The sequence below is a fragment of the Oculina patagonica genome, chromosome 2 (genome assembly GCF_052425735.1).
Source record: "Oculina patagonica isolate OP01 chromosome 2, crgOcupat, whole genome shotgun sequence".
Classification (NCBI taxonomy): Eukaryota; Metazoa; Cnidaria; class Anthozoa; order Scleractinia; family Oculinidae; genus Oculina; species Oculina patagonica.
In genome coordinates this window covers 28,379,580-28,394,438 of record NC_135759.1, presented here as the reverse complement: position 1 = coordinate 28,394,438, position 14,859 = coordinate 28,379,580, and the positions used below count along the sequence as shown (strand labels likewise).

The following is a 14,859-nucleotide window of genomic DNA, read 5'->3' as shown; positions in this document are numbered from 1 at the left end:
GTGTCAAGATTTATCAAGCGTTTCACGTGAACATAAATGTTTATAAAAAGGACTATGCTAGATAGGCAGTTGTAACCTGCGATCAGGCGTCTTGTTTTTTGAAAGGGAAAAATGTAAAACTCTACGTCTATGAGCGAGGCTATGAAGGGGGTCTAAATGGAGTTTAATGTTTAGTGTTATTTGCCAATAATTTTTAGTGTTTGCTGTTAAATTGGCCAATTTTTTAATGCTTACTGTTTCCAGAGAAAATCTGCTGTAAAGTGTTTGGAGGGTTTTTCGTTTAATACCCAGTCTTTTAGCATTGTAAATTATTATCTGCTCTTCGAAAATCCGTAATAAAATCACTCATGAACTTTGAGCCTCTCCTTCTGTAGTCTCCGGACATCTTCGGTAGTCTTCGGAAGTCTTCGGCAGTCTTCGGGAATCTGCGGTAGTCTTCGTAAATCTTCTGAAATGATCGGGAATCGTCGGAAAATGACCGAAAATTTCTAATATACTCAACAAAATAATATTGGCCTTCTTGGAGCCGTTTTTGTTTCTTTCTGGATAAAATTTACTGTTACAGGGAATTTTTTTGCTGTTAGTGTTAAAATGACTAAAATGTAAATGTTTCATGTTACAGACCCAAAAAATTAGGTGTTTAGTGTTATCGGTGTACCCCCATTCAGACCATCTTTGAAGTCCATGGGCAATGGTGATGACAGTGGATTTCAGTATATTTCTCGTACACAATGAGCATATGTGTCAGTGATCAGTTATTTTATTCAATCTCTCATGCATGAACCGTGGTTTTCTTTCATTTGTTGTACGTATTTGATTGATGATTCAAACCAGCCTGAGGGGGTGTTAATATAGCCGATTACTAGAAGCGTCCATTTACCTTGAAAATGTGTCCGCCGTTTGCCGGTGAAGCACGAATACAAGAAATCGGGCACAATGACAGTGGAATTCTGTATTTCTTGTACGCAATGATCGTATATGATCAGTTATTTTATTCAATACCTCATACACGAACCGTGCATAGTCACAAAGAACGAGATGCTCACAACAGCAGTCATGCATGAGCTCCCCTTTTTATGCGTGATTCAAATGACTCTATGAGTCAATGAGTCAAGGTGATTTTTACAAAGTAGGTTATTATCCACTGAACCACTGTTTCCCTTTATCCAAGTTAGCTTAGAAGCACTCCACTTTCCTGATGGTTAGTTCTACTCTGCTTTGCTTGCGGTTAGTTGCACTCCAGTTTGCTTGCGGTTAGTTCCACTCTGGGTTGCTTGCATGACTCATGACTCATTGACTCATTTAACTCATGAACACTTTACTTTCGTTAGTGAAAGAGAGCCGATTTTGTGCCCTGGAGAAAACTGTTGGTTTAGAATTATGATTTTTGTGATTTTGCTTTGCTTTAAAATTATTGACAAATGCTGCGCGATTTCCTTTATTGTCTTTATTTGTGTTTCTCCGCCAACCGTCGGACACATTTTCAAATTAAATTAATGCGCCAAGCGAAAAAGGTCTCTTCTAACAGCAGTCATGCATAGAATGTGACCCAAAATTGTATGGCATAATTACCAAGGATTAGGTTGGGCTGAAATCTTACCGAATGTGTATTTGAAACGAGCAAAGTTTTTGCTTTTCGGGAGTTGCGTTTCAGTGGGCTGAGATATATAAAACGCATACCAAAGGCATCTCTTTTTGGTGTTTGAAGGTAAGTTGCTGAAGTATCGTCACGCAAATTTATGCGGAGATAATTTCTCGCGATTCCTACTCATAGCCCTAATCTACGTTTGTGTTTCAAAATTTCAAAATACCAAAATACCAAACTTTTCTCGGTGTGCGACAACTTCAGACCAGCAGACTTTTTAAGTATATATCGTGTTACCATTACCACTACTTAACAAATCGTGCGGAAAATCGCTTGATACTTAGCCGACGAGGCCGTGGGCCGAGTCGACTAAAATCAGACGACATTCCGCAAGATTGAGGAGGATAATTAGGCCTTATCACGGTTTTCGACGCCATCTTGACGAGTAGGCAAAGCGGGTAGAAATTGCAGTGTCTGTATGGGAATCTGACGGCAAATATCTTTTACAAAAATAGAATTCTGGACAACTTATGAATTTTAAAGTTAAGTTACAAGGCAAACGTTTTTATTCACCAAGTTTGAAGGATGTAGCTGGGCTAGAAAGCGTTTAGTTACGTTTAAAATTTATCCCGCGAACCGCGTCAATTTGCGTAGGTATTTGATAGATTATGAACAATGTAATAGAATTTTGAATATTAAATGAGATCCACAGGGCTCAGAGGAGTCAAGTTTGTCTGCAATTCAAAATCTCTACCGTGCAAAACGACCTTCAAAGCGATCATGCGATACTTGTTTACAGATCGTCTGGTAATATCGTATTCTGACAATGGTCGCCTGGGGCGAAAAAATCGTCGACGATTTTTTTTTCGGAAAACTTTCCGACGAGGCACGAAGTTCCGAGAAGAAAAAGAGACCGCCCTCTTTCTTTAGGAAAGCATTAAATAACAACTACTGTAGCCCTAAGTACTTCATGAAACAGAACACAAACTATAACCCCAAATATAAACGAACAGCACCCCCTACACAGCCGTGCAAACCCCTCTACAGTCATGTAAACCCCTATACAACCATGTATACCCCTATATAGCCCTGTAAACCCCTATACAGCCATTTAAACCCCTATACAACCATGTATACCCCTATACAACCATGTATACCCCTATATAGCCCTGTAAACCCCTATACAGCCATTTAAACCCCTATACAACCATGTATACCCCTATACAACCATGATAACCCCTATACAACCATGTATACCCCTATACAACCATGTATACCACTATATAGCCCTGTAAACCACTATACAACCATGTATACCCCTATACAGCCATGATAACCCCTATACAACCATGTACACCCCTATTCAGCCATGTATACCCCTATACAGCCATGTAAACCCCTATACAACCATGTATACCCCTATATAGCCCTGTAAACCCCTATACCGCCATGATAACCCCTATATAGCCCTGTAAACCCCTATACAGCCATGATCACCCCTATACAACCATGTATACCCCTATACAGCCATGATAACCCCTATACAACCATGTATACCCCTAATATAAAGCACTGTAAACCCCTATACAACCATGTAGACCCCTATACAACCATGTAAACCCCTATACAACCATGTAAACCCCTATACAGCCATGTATACCCCTATTCAGCCATGTAAACCCCTATACAACCATGTAAACCCCTATCAACCATGTATACCCCTATTCAGCCATGTAAACCCCTATACAACCATGTAAACCCCTATACGACCATGTATACCCCTATTCAGCCATGTAAACCCCTATACAACCATGTAAACCCCTATACAACCATGTATACTCCTATGCAGCCATGTAAACCCCTATACAACCATGTATACCCCTATATAGCCCTGTAAAACCCTATACAACACTATACAGCACTATACACCCCTATACAGCTATATGCATCCTTATACAGTACTATACACCCCTATACAGCACTATACACCCCTATATAGCACTATACACCCATATACAACACTATTTTAACAATAGAGTGTTTCTGTCGAGGAACTATCGGCTGATAGTTGCCCCGCGGAAATTTGATGTTCTTAAAACAAATATTAGCCCGAGAAGCGAAGCTTCGAGGGCTAATATGCTAGTTTTTAAGAACATCAAATTTCCAAGGGGCAACTATCAGACCGATAGTTCCGAGACAGAAACACTCTATTGTCTTTATTGTTCACCACTAAATTTTCTTCCGCGCTCACATACAAAAACGAGCATCGTGAATTATTTTTACTTTTCAGGATTAAAAACTCAATTGAAAGCCGAAATTTAACAAACGAAACAAAACCAGACAAGAAACCCACTAAATGCAGTGAATTTTGTTGGGTTTTTTTGTGTGCAGGCACTCTTGTTTACAAAAAAAGTCACGGGCGGGCACTATCGATCCGGGCATTTTTCTTCAGCGGGCACTATGGGCTGATAGTGCCCTCCGGCGGACGGGCACTATCGCGTCACGTGTTCAATTTAAACCAATCAGAATCGGAGAAAATTTAGTGGTGAACTATAAACACCTATATACAGCTCTATACACCCCTATACAGCAATACACCTTTATACAGTACTGTACACCTCTATACAGCACTATACACCCCTATACAACACTACAGGGTTGAATATGGGTACACATGGCTGTATAGGGGTATACATGGTTGAATAGGGGTCTACATGGCTGTATAGGGGTCTACATGGTTAAATAGGGGGTCTACATGGCTATATAGGGGTCTACATGGTTGAATAGGGGTTTACATGGTTAAATAGGGGTCTACATGGCTGTATAGGGGTCTACATGGTTGAATAAGGGTAAACAGGGTTGTACATCTCTTTATAGGGGTGTACATGGTTGTATAGAGGTTAACAGGGTAAAAAAATTACAGGGTTTATTTTAGGCGATACTTTGTGTTGCGTTATATAACGTATGAATCGTTAGGCTACGGTGGTTGTTATATAGAATTTTCCCTTTCTTTATACTGCTGGTCTCTCTGGTAACGCCCACAAACATTGCTGTCTGCGGATGTCGCATGAGGGTACGAATACGATATCACCAGACGATCTGTCGTACGCTTTTTTCACGATCGCTTTGAAGGTCGTTTTACACGGTAGAGATTTTGAATTGCGGACAAACTTGACTCCTCTGTGCCCTATGCGAGATCCTGTTATCATAACTTTCATTTCGAAATATAGCTGGAACATATTTAATATATATTTAACAATTATTCGCCTCAGGCGAAGTCGAGGGGAATATTCGCCGAGATTCACTGAGCCTGAGGCGAATAATTGTTTTAGTCTAATTTTCATTTGACAATAAAAATAAGCGACAGAAATACACAATAGTTTCGCGCGGATAGAATCCGATTGCGTGTTCAGGCTAGGTTTCTTCTTTCTAATATCCGCGCGAAACTTTTTGTTTAAAACAAATATGTTAATGAAACATCACACCTCTAACCGCATATAAAACACTGTTGAACCGTTATCTTACTTGTCACTTGAAAATGATGTCAGGATGACATCGAAACGTTGTGTATTTCTGTCGCTTATTTTTATTGTCAAATGTTTATCCAAATTTAGTCTTATTCGAAGTCTAATTTTCAGAGGTGAATATCAAGAACTATAAAATAAAGAACTAAAACACGAAAACAACAAACACAAGTGCTCGCTTGAATACGTGTAAACAAGTTTAATTCATCGATTGTAAATCAGAATTTTTCTATCTAATGCGACTTCTGAGCAATTGTGTAAATCGTCTTGAAATGAGTCGAGTAGCTCTGATCTGAAGAGAACTGAATATTTTTTTGTCAATTGATCTGCCACTGATTTTCATGTGGCCGCGTGCGATCTCCAAAACCACCGTCCTTAGCACCAATTCTAATGCCTTGAGAACCATCTCCTGAAAATATTTTCGGTTCAAAAGCTTTGGTAGCCAATTTTCCAAATTCCAACTGTTTTGAATACTCCGGACTTAAGTGATTTCTCACGAATGAACGAAAATTTCATTCAGCAAAGGCTGCCATTTTTACTTGCCTGGATGGCAAAGATGGCGTGGCTTTGTAACCAAGCTCTGAAATGCTATATTCACCTTCAAGCGAGGTGAATATCATAAACCAGAGCTTCTTGACCAATCAGAATGTCGCATTCTTATATTCACCTCTTGAAATTTAACTATTGAATATCTGGTCAATATCTGAATTTCAATTTACCCTTAAAGTTCACTTTGGTGCTTCTTAAAACAGACATAAGACATAATTTATCTTCGTTGCATATTATTTGCATAATCCTTTGAATAGCTTTCATGAACATAGTTTTTGTTTATTACTGGTAGACCGCGAATTCAAAGATACTCTTTGTAGGCAAACGTTACCGATTTTGGTCACGTGGCTTTGCTTGTCAAACCAAAAAGGTGAACCGGCACGTGATCACATTCCTGAACGTTTTATCCGCAGAGGGCCTGTTTACATGGAGGGAGGGCAGCCCGGCTAGCCAGGATAGACTAATATGAAAATGGATATATAAATAGTTATAAAAACGCTTTTTTTTTAAAAAAAAAAAAAAAAAAAGGAAAGTTTTATGTCACGGCAGTTCCTTCCAAAGCGTGGGGGCTGCCACGGAGAAAGTTCTTGCGCCGTAGGTTTTCAAATTAAAATGTGGAATTAAAAGAAGATTTTTGGATGACGAGCGTAGCGCACGAGATGGAGCTTTTTATCTGATTTCAGATCCAACCGGAAACAACATGCTGAATATAAGGATAGTCAAAGGTGGCTGCCGTGGACTTGAAGCGGTCAAGTTTGGAGTGGTAGGTCCTCAAGTATAAATTTCTGTTGTCAAAAATAGCTGAATTCAAATACTTTATTCATCGCCGAGAAATTTTTTCGTTTTAAGTGCATGCCAAACCTGTCAGTATTCCAGCGGAGGGATCCATCAAAAACCGACCTGTTTTATAGACATTTCTTCATTGCAAAACGCGTTTGGCAGGACAGCTTTTTTCAACAGTAATGCACAATTCACTATCCACTTTGTTTTTGCTATAAAATAACTAATGATGCGCGCGCTTCTGATTATGCGGAGAAGCATCCGCAATGCAATACTAAGGAATGGCTGTAACCTTATCTAACCTTATTGACTCAATGAGGATATATTAATATTACTTAATAAGCCAGTTTATTCGCGATTTCAAATTTTCGAAATTTCGCTGAAAAAATGCGAAAATGTCGCGACAATTTTTGTGTAATGAAATGCTTAAGGTATTATTTTGTGCTTTCGACTTTACATGTTTGAACTCACTCTCTCTAATTACATCTTGTAGCGTCACCAAGTTTTTGTGAACCACAAATCAAGAAACTGTATCATTTCTTGCAGTTTTACCGAGCAAGTTCGAAGCTTGTGAGACGCAAAGTAGAGACACAGTCTAGAAGCTACATATCCAGTTCCTCACTTGACACCTTGGAAAGCAACAAATCCGACACTGGGGAATTAAAGAGCCCAGTGTGTTCATATAACGAATGGGATCCTCTTGAAGAAGTCATCGTGGGACGTGTGGAAGGTGAATTGTTTAACATAATCAAAACCTGGAAATGGTATATTGCAATTCCTGAGTTTCGATTGGTTAACAGGCAATGGTATATTAGCTCATATACCGGAGAGAGGGAGACCCTGGGAACGAGGTTGCCATTGACCACAAATATGGTAGCCGATACGCGTAACCGAAAACAGCTGGGGAGCTCAAATATTGTAATTCTTTGGGCGTTTTTAATAAAACGATTATTCAACCCGCGCTGGTTGGATAGGAGATCGTTACTCATATCCAACGCGCGCTCGTGGAATAATTGTTAAATTTAACCTTTTTCCAGTTTTGGGCGTGATTTTGTCGAGTAGGCAAACACCAGCGCGGGAAAAACTACGAGCTAACGTATGGAAAAATTAGAAACACGACTGAACGCTCTCCAGGCATATGAGCATGTTTGTGGGGTTTTTTTTTTTCAGGGGCTACCGTGCCACAGTTTGCTGTAGAAGTGAAGGGAACTACAAATGAGAAAAACTGGCCATTTTTCGAGCAGTTTGGCGGCCGATCCTTTCCTAAAGAACATCTCAAGAAAGTACAAGAAGAAATTGAAGAATTTTGTAACATTCTGCGACATGAAGGGGTCATAGTACGTCGTCCTGAAGCCATCGACTTCTCAGAGGTAATTCGAATTTAGCTAAGGGGTAGAAAGAGGGGGAAAGGGCCGGTGAAAGCCTTTAGAAAAATGTAGAACTTCTTATATTCTGTTTGCAAACACAAATCGGCGCTCTTTCTCAAATTATCTTCTATCTTTAAATGGTGTAATAATCATTTTATCTCCATATCTTTCACTTGTATTTTATAATAATTCTATATCCGTCACTTAGTTGAACTCGTCCTATTAATATTTTACAGGTTTACAGAACTCCAGATTTCCAGTCATCCGGGTTATACGCAGCCATGCCACGTGACATTCTGCTTGTGGTCGGTGAAGAAATTATTGAAGCGCCCATGGCATGGCGGTCTCGTTTCTTTGAATATCGCGCCTACAGGCCTCTTCTAAAGGAATACTTTAAGAGAGGTGCCAAATGGACGACTGCACCCAAGCCCCTTATGAGTGACGCCCTGTATGATCAGGTAAAGACCTAGTCTCCTTTGCAGTCGTTATTTGGGTCGTCACATAACACTTCTCTCCACTGCGTGACGAGCTAAACAACGGCTGCGAAGGAGACTAGTCAAGATCATGAGTTTGTTGTGTTTTGTCCGGAACTCGTAAACTTCAAATAGTTTCAGTGACGATACTTTTAATGAGATGTTATGAGTTCCCCTTTTTTACTTAATTACTTTTGACTAAACGAAAACCGGAGCCGTACTAGGGAATACCTACCGAGGGTTGCGAAGACCGAACAAACACAACCACGGGTTTTTTTTCACCTCGGCGAAGGGTTAACGCTCAAATCGCCAGTTTTCCAAATTTGCTAAGGCGGTTAATCAACTAAGTGTTTCACTTGCCCATGTTCCTCATTCGCTACCTTAGAAACGAGAAGAAAACTAAAGACGAGTCTCATGTCTCATCTTGCAGTCGCATATGGGACCGTCACTGGAGACAACAAATGAGGTGAAGCCATTTTGTCCCCAGTAACGGTCCCACAAGCAACTGCAAGATGAAATGCTCCAGTTGTATTAATCTCGGATAGCTGTTTTGTCTTGCTCCCTGTCCTTGCTCGCTATCTTGGTAAAATGGGGAAAGGTTTCAAAATTCTTGTTATAAATTTCCAGGACTATCCTATACGCTCAGTTGAAGACCGTCAAAAGTTGGCTACCGAAGGAAAGTTTGTGACCACAGAATTCGAACCTTGCTTTGATGCCGCTGATTTCATTCGAGCAGGACGAGATATATTCGTTCAAAGGAGTCAGGTATTTTTTTTATTTTGCCACTTATAAAGACTTTGTTTAAAGACCGGCTTTCGTCCTCCGTTGTCGTTGTTTAAAGGGTACGGTTTAACCAATTTATTACCTTACTATAGGAAATTAATGATACATGTGATTAACGCGAATTTCAAAAATTCGCGTTAATTTTATTTACCGTATTTATTCGATTAAGCGCCCTGGGCGCTTATTAAATTTTTGGTGTTTGGGAGTGGGCGCTTATTCGAGGCTGGGCGCTTATTCGAGGCTGGGCGCTTATTCGAGGCTGGGCGCTTATTAAATTTTCACCATTTTCAGCACGTAGGAGGTTTATTTTGCAACAAAACAACAAATAATAACAAACCTTGATTATGTACCAAAGCAGAATTTTAACTATTCACTGAAGCTTTCCGTGAAATACTAACAAAACTCGGTCTTTGGAGAAGTCTATTAGTAATACTAAGTCGATTGTAATCTCATTGATACTCCTCTTGTGGACTTTAGTTTCTTGGGGGAGGAGGGTGGGCGCTTATTAACTTTTCCTACCTTCAGGGTGGGCGCTTGTTCGAGGTGGGCGCTTATTCGAGGTTTGGCGCTTAATCGAATAAATACGGTATTTAAACACGTTAATTATAAGCATTTAACCAGAACTTTTCGCAAATTCGCGTTAATCTTATTACGTGTAAATTTTGTTCGCGTTGTTAAAATGCTTCGTTATATTCCTATAAGTTATTATATGGCTACAATAGTACGCGCGCTCTGATTGGCTGCTGAGCGGGCATTATTTTTTTGTAATGACCGGGCATTATGAAATTGTTTTTTTGAGTTCTGAGTAAAAGCTACTAGCGAGGGGGCAAAAACAACAAAAAATGCCGACAAAATATAACTTTTCTTTTCAATAACTGAAAGAAAAATATAAGCATACCGATACTTCTTTAGTATGAGCGACGAAGAGAGCCACAGAGAGCGAGTTTTACCTCCAGTATTTTTTCCCTTGATTATACTCTTTTTAAATAGTGCTTAAAGGCCATATAATAAATAACTTATTAACCTCGTCCGTTCGGTCATTACAGGGGAATCTCAGACCTCGACCTTGATGTATTGACCTCGCTGTCGCTCGGTCAATACATCAAGGCCTCGGTCTGAGATTCCCCTGTAATGACCTCACTCTCGGTTAATAAGTAGTATGTAACTGGTGTTATATCTTGTCAAGAAGTTGCCTCGATCCAAGGAATATTAAGGTGGCTGGCAACGGTTTCCAGCACTTTCCACCACAATGGTATCAAACAAGTACCCAATCATTGGTAAACAAGTTGTGGTGATTCTTCTGATGTAAAAGGTTACCATAGCAACAGTATAACTTTTAAAAAACACCCTTAATTTTATATTTAAGTGCTTATAACTAAAAAATGAGCTCTGTGAGCCCCAATTTTTATCATCGAATTGTGGTTAGCATGTTAAGATACAACTCTTTGCGAAGTTTTAAAAAATTTTACGAAGAGGGTTTAGAGATCTCTCAGATTTTTGAAAAATTAAGGTGGCTCTGAACCCCCTCCTTAAATTTTTTAACTTGTCAAAAAGTTGTATCTCAACATGTTGATCATTACTCAATAATAAAACATAGGGGTCACCGAGTTCGTTTTTGAGTTATAGCATTTAAAGCTGAAATAAAGGCTGTTTTTGAGAAATTATACTTTTGCTATGGTAACCAATAATGTCAAGAAATTGAGCACAATTTACTTAACAATAATTGGGCATTGGTATGACACCATAGTTGTAGCATCATCTGATAAAGATGGGTAGTACTGAGTCATCAAAGTATGAGAGCTAGAAAGTGCTGAAAACCGTTGGCAGCCACCTTAATTGGGAAGATGCCAGCCATTCAAAAAAAAAACAGCGAGCCCGTTATGAAGCAGTTACCATTTTATTTCATCATCATCATCATCATCATCATCATCATCATCACCGTCATCATCATCATCATCATCATGGTCATCATCTGCTTTATTTGATATTTGCTTCATCACTTCCGCCTATAAATACTGTGAGTCCATGTCAAAAAAGTAAGAAAACTATCCGATAAACAGACACTGGAATCAGACAGACAAACAGAAAGACAGACAGACAGACCGACAGACAGACAGACAAAAGCAATTCTTTTGTTTGTTACGAAATTCTTAAGAATTATAGCACGGTTCATACAGCTTTGAAGCCCTTAAGGTGATTCCAGTGAATTGCATTGCGCATCCTTTCTGGGTCTTTCTGCGCATAATATTTGCGTCATCTAGTGCGTGCACGAGCGCGCGTGCACACATAACATTACGAGGTTTCTAACAGGAGAAGCTCGACAGGGAAATCAATGGTCGTTTTCTTTTAAACGAGTGTGGTGACCCCCTTTTTTATTACATAATTTAAAGAAAAAAGAACTCTCTATGGTATATCTAAGTTTTAAGAAATTTTGATTTTTCGATTTTGAAATATTCTCATGGAATCGTCATTAATCCGTTTTTACGTGTTTTAATGGAAGCATATAGATGCTTCAATAGCCCTTTTGTTCCATTACCTTTGCTTTTTTCGGCAAAATTTCGGCGTTTAACTGTTACATTGTTGTGTCACTAAAGGAAGATATTCATATTCTACTTCTATCAAAAAATTCTGTTTGTAATGAGCGCCTCTCAACCAAGGCTAGGCTAGCAAAGTACTTTTAAACTATGGCTCAACAGCGCGAAAACAAACATGGTGACCCCCCTTTTTATTTCATTTATTTGATGTACTAGTTTTAATTAACTACTGTGCAAAGTTTTAAAAGATTTTTAATTACAAATTCTTTTTCAATGGAATCACCTTATATATCAGTCTTGTCTTGAAATGTCCTTGAATTTGCAAAAATTTTTGAAAAATCGACCCTTCATGTTTTGAATGAGTCTTAAAATCTTTCAAATATGAAACAGCATTCTCCTTTATGCAGGAAAAAAAACTGGAAAACATCCTTCTCTAGTCAAGTCTAATACTCTGGCACAAGAACCGAACTGACATTGAGGAAAGAAAAACTAGCTACAAAGTTATCTACATGTAAACATCTACATCTACATTTTATTACGTTGGTAAAAAGTCAATTTGGATATCACACCAACGTCTAAAAATAAGTAAAATACAATATGTGTATATATAATAACTGAAAAATTCTAAATGTAAAAAAAAAAAAAAAAAAAAATTCTAAAATTCTATGGGTAAACAACTAAATAAATAAAAATGAATGAGCAAACACGTCGCACATACTTTCTAATCGCTACCTAGGTAATCGCGCAGTACAGACTGGAAACACGCAAGAGAGTCAGACTCAATAATCGCTGCAGGGAGTGCGTTCCACTCTCTTGTGGTCATCGGAAAATACGAGTAAAAATACGCGTTTTTCGTCGCTCTATATTGCGTATATTTGAAATTATGGCTGCCGCGAGTAAACAACTCTTTATTGAGTCATAAATACATGTAGTACACTAGAGTGAGAATTTTTGTAAATTAACAATTCAAAAATTCTGTTTTAACCAGAATGATAACGTGCCATCAGGCGTTATTTTTCTCGCCGCGGCGGTGTAGTTTTCGCCTTCCCTCCGCCGCGAAATAAAAGAAAGCCTGATCGCAGGTTACCAGAATGACAGATGTCTGACATTCTGAGCAATGGCCCAAGTGATTGATGAAGTAATTAATTTTTTTGTGCTTAAAAAGCGCTGGAATTTTGTTTGGCTAAAACTGTTTGTCGCCATGTAACAAGCAGGATTTCACGTCTTCTTTAATTGATAGTAACATAACCCTCACGAAATATATTACCCTTTTAGCATTTCACGTATTTTTTTTAAAAATTAAAAAAAAAAATTTTAAATTTTATATTCAAAAAAAAAAAAAATTTTTTTAAAAAAAAAAATTATTAAAAAAAAATTTTTTTTTTTTTTTTAAATTTTTTTTTTTCTTTTTTAGAAAAAAAAAAAAAAAAAACTTGATTTAACACTATTTTTTTTTTTTTTTTTTATAATTTTTTTTTAATTTTTTAAAAAAAAACCTCCTTTTTTTTTTTTTTTTTTTTTTAAAAAATATTTTTATTTTTTTTTTTGTTTTTTTGCCCCTTGTATATTTTTTTTTTTTACAAGAAAAATAAAATAATATAAGACTCATTTACATATAAAAAAAGGGTGACACGAATTCACTCTTTTGACTGTTTTAGGCAGGTTTTTTTATAGTTTTTTTTTCCGTCTATCATTTCAGGTTACTAACAACCTTGGTATTGAGTGGATGAGCCGCCATCTTGGTGAGCGAGGTTATCGTGTTCACAAACTATCTTTTGCCGATCCCAATCCCATGCATATCGACGCTACGTTCAATATCATTGGCCCTGGATTAGCACTACACAATCCAGACAGGGGTTGTCATCAGATTGATATGTTCCACAAGGCTGGCTGGACAGTGGTACAGCCTCCCACTCCTCTCATTCCAGACACACACCCATTATGGATGGGATCCAAGTGGCTATCCATGAATGTTCTCATGTTGGATCAAACCAGAGTCATGGTCGATAAAAACGAGACAACCACTCAAAAGGTAGATTTGATGGGGATTATAAATTAACCACAGACTTAATAAAATTCTTCTAGGTGCTTTCATTGATGTCTCGAGAAATCGAGACATCGATGATGGCGCAATTTAAGCGCACAAGCCTCGCGAGGCAGCCGAAAAAAATTCACCCGCGATCCAAACTGTTTTCTGGCACTTCGCGTTGAAATGTTGTCTGTTTTCCAGCTTACGTGCTCTCTTTTGACTCGGTGGTAGTTTTGCTGTTAATACAGATTAAAGCCGTATACGTCCTACTGCTGCCATGCCGACGAAGTGACTGATTTTTCTTACGAATTACTGACGACTGTTTTGAGGAAAAATCGAATACTTGAGTTGTCCTGCCAAGTTTACTCAAACACTTGATAAACAAAAGCCGCTGAGCAGTTGTCAAAAAGACGTAATGATTTAACTAACCTTTACTCCCATATCAAGGATACAGGGACGCTCGTTGTCTCAATTGGTGGTATAAATTATGGTTTTTCGTCTCACTTGTGTTCAGAACAGGGCACCAATATTTTTAGCTTTCAAGGTCTCGTTTAGGCTTGCACATGAATATAGGAATAAAAAGTCATGGTCTGTGTTAGGGGTCAGAAAAATCTTGAGACACACCCAGATTTAAATTTAATTCAAATTTTCAAATTTTCTCACGAGCATCCCCGTCTTTTCATATAAGTTTTCCTCCCTCCTCTCCCAAGGGAAACAATGTGACTTCTTGTGTTAAAAAAATAGCGTTCTTTTTTTTTTCTCACCAGATGTTTGAGAAACTTGGAATCAAGTGTGTTCCAGTTTCCCTCCGCTTTGCCAACTCTTTGGGTGGAGGTTTTCACTGTTGGACTTGTGACGTCAGGCGTCGAGGGACCTTGGAGTCTTATTTTTAATTTGTGCCTCCTATTTCCTGGATTTTACCGATTTTACATTGCTGTCGTTTACATTATTCTTATGTTCGTTGTTAACAATTTCAAAATATTATTCAGAATAATATTTCAGGATTTTCCTTTTTCAAGTAATCCTTATCACTGACGACCGAGACAGCAACGGACAGTTAATCCTTGTTTATGTTTATTACTCTTTTGGGGTAGCAAAACTAAGGGCGTCTATGGACCCGGGCCATATGTCCCTCTCGTCTAAATCTCAGTTTGAATCTACACAAAACACACACAACCCTTGAATGTGGCTCGCTTCAAGCCAAGCGTTCGGTTTATTGCTCTGGTAAGGCTAAA

General features: G+C 38.4%; 1 protein-coding gene across 1 annotated transcript; it reads left to right on the top strand.

Moving 5' to 3' along the window:
• The first annotated feature begins 1,548 nt into the window (after window positions 1–1,548).
• LOC144643923 (glycine amidinotransferase, mitochondrial-like) lies at window positions 1,549–14,637 on the top strand. The gene is made up of 8 exons (XM_078503320.1): window positions 1,549–1,708; window positions 6,342–6,421; window positions 6,985–7,168; window positions 7,609–7,808; window positions 8,042–8,263; window positions 8,906–9,043; window positions 13,295–13,627; window positions 14,392–14,637. The coding sequence occupies exons 2-8, from the start codon at window positions 6,359–6,361 to the stop codon at window positions 14,515–14,517; spliced, it is 1,266 nt and encodes a 421-aa protein (XP_078359446.1). The 5' UTR covers window positions 1,549–1,708; window positions 6,342–6,358; the 3' UTR covers window positions 14,518–14,637.
• Window positions 14,638–14,859: the final 222 nt, after the last annotated feature.

What these genes read in the sequence shown, in the direction of transcription:
- LOC144643923 (XM_078503320.1), top strand. Translation starts at nt 6,359, where the DNA reads ATGCTGAATATAAGGATAGTCAAAGGTGGCTGCCGTGGACTTGAAGCG. An exon ending in AAGCGGTCAAGTTTGGAGTG is followed by an intron (nt 6,422 to 6,984) that starts GTAGGTCCTCAA and finishes CATTTCTTGCAG; the next exon opens with TTTTACCGAGCAAGTTCGAA. An exon ending in ACGAGACAACCACTCAAAAG is followed by an intron (nt 13,628 to 14,391) that starts GTAGATTTGATG and finishes TTTTCTCACCAG; the next exon opens with ATGTTTGAGAAACTTGGAAT.